The sequence below is a fragment of the Tupaia chinensis genome, unplaced genomic scaffold (assembly GCF_000334495.1).
Source record: "Tupaia chinensis unplaced genomic scaffold, TupChi_1.0 Scaffold143596_1, whole genome shotgun sequence".
NCBI classification, from domain to species: Eukaryota; Metazoa; Chordata; class Mammalia; order Scandentia; family Tupaiidae; genus Tupaia; species Tupaia belangeri.
The window spans coordinates 259,815-267,589 of NW_006203442.1; the positions used below are offsets into that span (position 1 = coordinate 259,815).

Consider the following 7,775-nt stretch of genomic DNA (forward strand, 5'->3'; position numbering starts at 1 on the left):
TTTCAGCAGAACCCCCCCAAGGCAGCCACCTCGGCTGGTCCTCGTGCCTGACCGACGACAGGGTGAGAGGCTGGTGCCCGGGGAGGTGGTGGCTGAGAGCAGTGTGTGCCGACTGCACCCGCGAGGGCCTCCACTGCCCAGAGTGGCGCGGCTGAGGGGTACACCCTGGGGCAGATGCAGGCTGGAGGTGCCCCAGGGTGTGCCTTCCCATCCCACGGGTCATACTGGAACTCCGGAAAGAAGCGGAAGATACCCAGGCCTGCGGCCTTGTGGCTCAAGGGCCACCAGGACCCAGAAAAGTAGAAGGGGAGGCCACCGCAAGGCAGCCTGGAAGGCAACTTGGGGACACACCTGTCACCAGATACGAGGAGACGCCCTGAGGGCAGGCGGCCAGCCCGAGGTCATACCCACGCTGGGGCTCCGGGGAGGCCGGGTGTGGCCCGGGTCAGGTCCCATGTGCCCAGCGGTCAGCAGGGTCTGGCCGCCGGCAGCCATGAGTTCCCCACGCCAGGGACAGGGACCAAAGCCCAAGGAGGGGAGGCGACCTGGCGCCAACCAGTTCTGGTCCCCGTGAGGAGTTCTTAGATCACGACCGAGGGCTGGCGTGGGCTGAGGGGCTCCCAGGGAGGTGCTGTGGCCGTCCAGCTGCTCTGAGCTGAGCTCACTGAGGCTCAGCACCTGAGTGCAGACCAGGCCCCGACCTGGCCACGGCCTCTAGGCACAAATGAAGGAAGCCCATGCCCTGGGGCCACTCGGCCCCATGTCCTGTGGACACCGTGGGTACGTGGGGGGAGCAGACACTGTCGCTGTTGACTGCGTCGGCATGGCATGGAGAAGGGAGTCCCACAGCCACGAGCCCAGGTGAGGGCCCTGTCACCGGCACGGGCAGGACCCTGAGCAGAGGTGACCGCCCCTGCATTCCACGGGCCTCACAGGAGGTGAGGAGTGGAGTTCGGGGCTGGGAAGGGGATGGAGTGAGTCCCCCCACGTCCTGCCAGGGCCATGGGCAGACTCGGGGAGGGGAGATGCCAGCCTCCGGGACAGTGTCCTAAGAGCAGCCCCAGAGGGCAGGACCCACAGGCAAAACGCAGAAGGCTCTGGGCTGTATGAAGTGCTCTGGAGAGACCCCTCTAAGGAAGTAACAAACGCCCGAAGGAAAGCAACCAGGGCATACTGAGGACGGCTTCGCGGTCCTGGGCTCGTACTGGGCCTGGCTTCCGAAGCCCCAAACCCCGTCAGTGGGAGGGAAGGCCCTGCCACCGCCCGCAGGACCCATGCCTGCTCTCTCTCAGGCCGGGTCGCGGAGTCTGCAGCCACGCCCAGTGCCAGCGGGCCAGGGGAGGGGGGACATGCCTGGGTCCCTGGCGGCTGTCCCACACCCTACCTTCCCTCAGCAAGTCAGTGATGTCGGCCTGGTACCGGCTCCCCACTCGGATCTCCCCTTTGTCGGCCAGGAGGGTCTTCTGCTGTGGGTCGTAGACTAGAGAATAGAAGAAGAAATCCTGAAAAACACCACACGAGACAGCGGCGTCAGCCCGGGTGCCAGAGAGCCCTGCCCAAGCTCCCGGGGTGTGCCCCATGGCTTCAGGGCACAGATGGGAGGGCTCCGAGCGAACCCCACGGCTCCAGGCCTCAGCGCAGCCTAGGCAGGAAGCCCACAGGGGACGGTGCTGGGAGGGAGGGCGTGAGCCCCTGCCGAGGATGGGCAGAGTAGGCGAGCTGAGCTCACTGGGCTGGCCATAGCCAGCGTGCACACCCAGGACGTCGGGGTCTTGCGTGCGTGCACATGTACACAGGACACGTCCCAACATGGGGCCATACACAACCCTTCACTTCTTCCCGTGGGGATCTGGGGCTCACACACCCACGTGCCCAGTGTTTTCGAGCTGCCGGGGCTGGGACTCAAACCGCAGTCAGTTATGTGGGACCCCCTAGGTCAACCACGAGGTCCCAGGGCTGGTCCCCACTGAGTTGCTCTCAGCACCAACACGGCGTGTGAATGTGTTCCAGGTCCCTGCCGCTTGGGAGGCCCAGGCAGGAGGATCCCAACAGAAAACTAGCTGTCTGGACCCCCCACACGCACGCACACACAGCACATGTGTGAACAGAACCGTGGGACACGGCAGGAGCGGACACGACAGGCCCTGGCCCTGGGCTCGGCCCCTGTTGTGTGGGTCCCATAGGGGACGTGAGCACAGGGGTCTGGACACCTGCAACAATGCCACAGCTGGCTAGAGCCCCGGCCGCAGCTCCCGCCGCGGCCGCTCCTGACCCTCCCTGCCCGGCAGTGTCCTGACGCCAGCCGGCCCCTCCGCGGGCCCAGTACCGGCTTCCACTGTCTGCTCGTTTGCTACAGGGCACGTGCTTGCCAGAGAGCAGCAGCGAGAAACGCCCCCAGGAGGAATGGCCACACGGCAATCCCTTCTCTTCCACTCTCCTCCCGGGATCTAGGCACGCACGCACCCAGCGTGTTTTCTAGCCACTGGGTCCAGAACTTGAGCTGCACAGCCCGCCACGCGGGATCCAGCCACTGTAACCTCCACGCCACCTGCGGGCCTGTCTTTCCTTCACTTATAACGAGGCCAGCAGGAGGCCACCCTGGAGCCCCCAGAGTCCTCGCCTGCTGGGATGCCGGGCTCAAGGGACGGGGCCACGTCGCGTGTGGGCGGGCCCAGGGGCAGCTGCTGGGGCCTGGCCTGGGGTGTGGCCAGTTCGTGCTGCCCGCGCTGTCGGTGGAACTCTTGGTGTTGAAGAACACGGGCCACCGCCCGGCAACGCACGCCTGTCCCGAGAGCCAGCCCGTCTCCATGCAGGGACACACGTGCTGGCACGCTCACAGCACAGACCACGGGGATCGGCCCTCGTGCTCCGGCCGCCTCCCGTGGCTGCAGTGTCCCCACAGCTGTCGCTAGGACCCTCCTAAGCTGCAAGATGCCACCCTCCCAGCCAGGGCCGCCCGGCCATCCTGCCACCTCACTTCTCGTAGCACAGCCTATCACCCGTGTGGTGGGTGGGGGAGCAATGAGGACCCGAGGAGGACACGGGAGGGGCTCAGGGGCCCAGGTGGCTGAGCACCAGCTGGAGAGGGGAGTGGGCAGGACGAGCAGGGAGGCCCCAATGTTCTCCGACGGCCCCTACCCCATAACTGGCGCTTCAGCCCCCAAAACACCCCTCCCAGTGCCCTCAGGGGTGGCTCCCCAGGCGGAAGCTGTCCTCAGGGCTCCAAGCTCTTGTCTCAGGGCCTGGCTGCCACAACCGGGTGGCCTATGATGGGCACCCCAAGGCCAGCAACCTGGGTGTCCTCAGACCACAGGCAGGACGGCTAACGGCACAGCCCGGCAAGGCCAGCCGAGCCCTCCTCTGAGGTGTGGTGAGGCTGGAACAGGTGGGGGTGTCCACTCGGGCCACACCTCCGGCTGTGGCATGCGAGGACATCTGAAGTGACCCGTGAATGGCCTGGTCTCAGGGTGCTGGGGGAGGGCAGGCAGGAGGGCTGCCCCGGCCGGCAGCAGAGGTCGTGGGTGTGGGGACAGCGGCCAGGGCCAGCCTCACCTCCCGCTCCAGGTAGGACCGGAGTGACTCGGTCTCGTTGAGCAGGGTGACGCTGCACTTGCCCCTGGAAGAGAAGGACAGCAGGTGGAGGGCGTGGGCGGAGGCAGGGGGCAGGGGGCGGGGGCGGCGGGCTACCTGATGTGGGTGGCGGGCAGGGACTCGAGCTGCCCTTCTCGGGCAGGTCCAGCACCTCGGGGTTCTCCAGCTCCTCCTCCACGCCCCCTGCAGGACCGGAGCCGTCAGCCGCTCTGCAGAGAGGCCTACCCTCGCCCCGCGGCCCCACCCGCAGGTGCCAGCGTGCCCGCAAGGCCCCATAGGGTTCCCGGCGCCCCAGCCCAGGGCATGGCCCTCGGGGCCAAGGCTAGGCTGCAGGGAACGTCGGGGTCCTGTCCCCAACCCAGGGCAGACACAAGGACGCCCTTCCCCAACCCAGCTCTTACCTTCCTCGCCGTTCTCCGCCCCTGGTCCAGCTTTATAGCAGACTGACAGGGCTGTACGACAGACAGACAGACAGACAGCCGGGCAGCGTCAGGCTGTTTGCCTCCTGGCCAGGCCCAGACCAAGGGCCGGCAGCCACGATCAGGCGGCCTCGGCCCCAGCCCGCAGGGCCCAGGTAGCTGACCGCGAGGCTCTCCCTTCCTGGGGAGCGGCACAGCCACAGCCACAGCCTATGGCCGGCCAGCACCCACGGGCACACCGCGCCACACCAGGCCACAGAGTCCAGGGCTAGATCGGTGGGTACAGTTGGAAGTGCTGGGCGCCCTCTGGCTGCCATGGCACTAACAGCCTGGTCAGCAGCAGGGAGGGCCAGGCCCAGATGCTGGTCCCGGCTCAGAGACGAGACAGGCCCTGCTGTCTGAGCCTGGCTGGGCTCTCCCAAGACCCATCACCTCCTCCCACTGTCTCCTGGCTGAGTGGACACAGCTGAGCAGAGTGGGCTCCGTGGCGACACAGTGGGCTGCCGGGGAGCAGACGCCAGTGCCAGGTAAGCTTCCCAGGGGCCCTCGGGGCGGAGTGCAGGGCTGGGGGTCTGCGGGCTGAGGCGCCCCTGGGCAGATGAGCAGCAGGCCTCGCCCTCCGGGTCAGCCGCCCCTCTGCTCTCGGGACCCACTGAGCACCTGCCCACAAGACATCAGGCAGGCTGAGGCCCGGGCCAGGGCCGGCCCGGCTGTGGTTCGGACGTCCTGAAGTCCACGCGCCGGGACTTGGTTGTGCCATGAAGGTGCCAGGTGAAGCCTAGGCAGAGAGGCCATGGGGACCAGCAGAGGTCCCCCCAGTCCTGAGGTCCCGTGCCTTCTCATCCTCATACCTGAGGCCCAGAAGGGCCACCTCTGCCCACCTCCTGGGGCTGGGGGACCTGGCTGGGTCCCCTGCGGTCCCTAGACCTCTACCCACACGGAGCTGCAACCCCCACGAAAAACTTGGAAGGACACCCAAAGAGCCCTGGATGGGGAAGTAACTGCCTCCGCTGGGCGCGCGGCCACTATGCTGGGGGTCGCCACTGCCCCCAACACAGGCAGCCCCTGCCCGGGGACCCTGTCCCACTGAGGGCTCAGACACCCTCCAACCAGCACATCTGGGCAGGAGCGGCTGGCGTGGGACACCGGGACGCGTTTCTGCAAACTCTGCTCATGATGTCTGCTCTTAAGAAGAGCAGGGCAGGCACACGGGTCGAGCCTGGCTGGCACCCCCCCACGACGCCCATCGGCCCAGCCCAGGGCCGTCGGCCTGACACCTGGAGGACAGTCCAAAGGGGTCATTACAGAGCTTCAGTGAGTACAGCTGCCCCACCCCCGTCTGCCTCACGCCGCCCACACCCACTTCTTCCAGAACAGTCGGGAAGGCCCTGAGGGACAGGCCACAAGCCAGCTAAGTCAGGACCCACGCGTGGCCCGTGGGCCTCTGGGTGTCTGCACGCAGGGCATTACAGAGGCGGACAGAGCAGGCCCGCAGGGCCCGGGGACGAGAGCGTCCAGGGAGAGAGGGCACGGGGCGGCCCAGACTCACTGGCGTGCTTGTCGGCCAGGGCGATGAGTGTGCTGGAGATGTCCCGCCTTCGGTAGAAGCACACCACCTTGGCCTCCACGTTCCCATTGGCAGTCTGCAACAGCAAGGCACAGGGTCTGAGGAGCACGGTGACCCGGGACGGGGAGCTCCCTGGGGCCCTGCCCACCAACTGCAGGGCACCATGCCAATTGCTCGAGACGCCCGGAAGGGGGCCCCAGTGAGCTCTGGGGCGGCCAAACCTCCAGGCCAGCCCTACACCCCTGCCAGCACCCCCACCCCCGCTTCACCCCTCCTCCTGCCAGAGAAAACCAGGGGCCAGATTTCGAGGAAAAGGCCCGGCTGGAGCTCAGCTGCTGGGGCCAAGTTCCCCCACACCCTGCTGGCTTGCCCCCCAGGCAAAAGGGCCCTCAGGCTGTTAGAGGCATGGTCCAGCTGGGGCTAGCTACCCCTGGAGCTCTGCTTCCTGGAGTAAAACCCACGTCTGTTTTTAATAGGAGCTTATATGAGGTTTGTCTGTTTTCATGTTTCTGAAGAGGTTCTGTATTAAGGCACGTGTGCTCACTAGAGAGAGAGACAGTGAAAGGGAGTGAGAAATCACCCCCGGGGGATGGCCACGCTGCAATCCCTTCTCCATTCTCCTCCCAGGATCTCGGGCACGCACTGATTTTGAAGCCACTGGATCCGGGACTCGAACCGCATCAGCCATCTGAGAGTCAAGCAACGTAACCACTATGCACCTGCTGGTCCCTGAGGTTGGTTTGTTTTCAATTTGTGGAGGGCGTGTGCACTTGCCAGAGAGCAGGAGGGGAGGGGAGAAGGAAGCACCCCTGACAGGCGTGGTCGTACTGCTATCCCTTCCCCCACGCCTCCACCCTGCTGGGACTGGGGACATGCACACACATGCACTGCCATGGTTTTCAGGTCTCCACGAGGCTACGGGGCTGCCCCATCATGTGTCCGAGCACTGAGCCTGGCTCCTGCTGTGAGGAACTGCTCGGTGCCCCGCCGTTCCTGCCGTTTGCCACGTGTGGCCGTGCAGGTGGGAGCTCTGCTGCAGCTCTGGGAGGGTGGAGGGACCCCAGACGCTGTCACGGCTCTCCTGCCTGGGACACCTCCTGCCCCACTTGCACACCGCCCTCCATCCCTGCCCCTGGTTCGACTGTCACTCCAGGGACACCGTGGCCGTCTCCGCGGCTGTGCCATCTGGGAGCTGGGCTGGCTCTGCACCCGTCCACAGGCCCCAGAGGTTAACTCTGTGTTTCATCCAAGGCACTCGCACAGCAAGGGCTCAGCGCTCGCCGGGAACCGCAGCGAACGCAACCAAGCCCTGGACCGCGGGCAGGTCTTCATCTGCTCCTGCCCTCGAGCGCCCGTCAGTGGACAAAGGTGAGACGGTGGGGCCACACCCTGCAGCTCCCTTCTCCGTCCGCATGTCAGTCTCCCGGGCCCACGGCCCTCCTCTCTGTTGCCTGGTCTCCTACCTCGATTCTCAAGGCCCAGTGGCAGAGCTCAGGGCCGCACCATGGCCTCCTGGCTGGCCTGGTGGAGGCCTGGCCAGCCCTTCCTGCTGCCCATGTCCCCATGGCTGTCCAGGGAGCCCACGGACAGCCATGCTGGGCAGGCTAGAGCAGGGCCTGCCTCTCCAGGTCTGGGAGCTGTCTGGGCCCCAGGCTTCCCCCATCGGCAGGGCACTGGTCTTGTCGGCCCTGTTGTCCATGCTGCCCTGCTTCTCCAGTGTCGCCTTCTGTCTTGCCTGCTTCTGTTGGACTTTCTGGAAGGTTTCCTCAAGTGCAGCGTGTTTTAGTCATGTGGCAACAGCAGCAGGGCTGCACGCCAGCTTCTCCTTGCTGGTGGGACGCAGGGGCACAGAAAGGCTGGGGGCCGTACAGCGGCACATTCACCCCACAGGCAGATTTTCACACGTGAGTCTGGGCAGACACTGCAAACCACACGCCACCTTGTCTCTCACCCTGGCCTCACTTCCAGGGCCTGGGTTCCCTCTCGAGGGCGGCCTCCCGGCTGGCCACCCTACTCCCCTGGCCGTGCGCCCGTGTCCTGGCTCTGGGCAGTGGGGACTGTGCGCCCGTGTCCTGGCTCTGCACGGTGGGGACCGTGTGCCCGTGTCCTGGCTCTGCACGGTGGGGACCGCGTGCCCGTGTCCTGGCTCTGCACGGTGGGGACCGCGCGCCCGTGTCCTGGCTCTGCACGGTGGGGAC

General features: G+C 66.2%; 1 protein-coding gene across 1 annotated transcript in view; it reads right to left on the bottom strand.

Moving 5' to 3' along the window:
* The window catches only part of MTA1 (metastasis associated 1), a gene marked incomplete at its 3' end in the record, with an annotated part of 25,216 nt that overhangs the window by 11,498 nt on the left and 5,943 nt on the right, over positions 1-7,775 (bottom strand). The window contains 6 exon segments of the mRNA XM_027766586.1: positions 1,385-1,502; positions 3,553-3,616; positions 3,688-3,721; positions 3,724-3,774; positions 3,993-4,043; positions 5,560-5,653. Of these exon segments, the coding sequence (XP_027622387.1) occupies positions 1,385-1,502; positions 3,553-3,616; positions 3,688-3,721; positions 3,724-3,774; positions 3,993-4,043; positions 5,560-5,653 (412 nt within the window).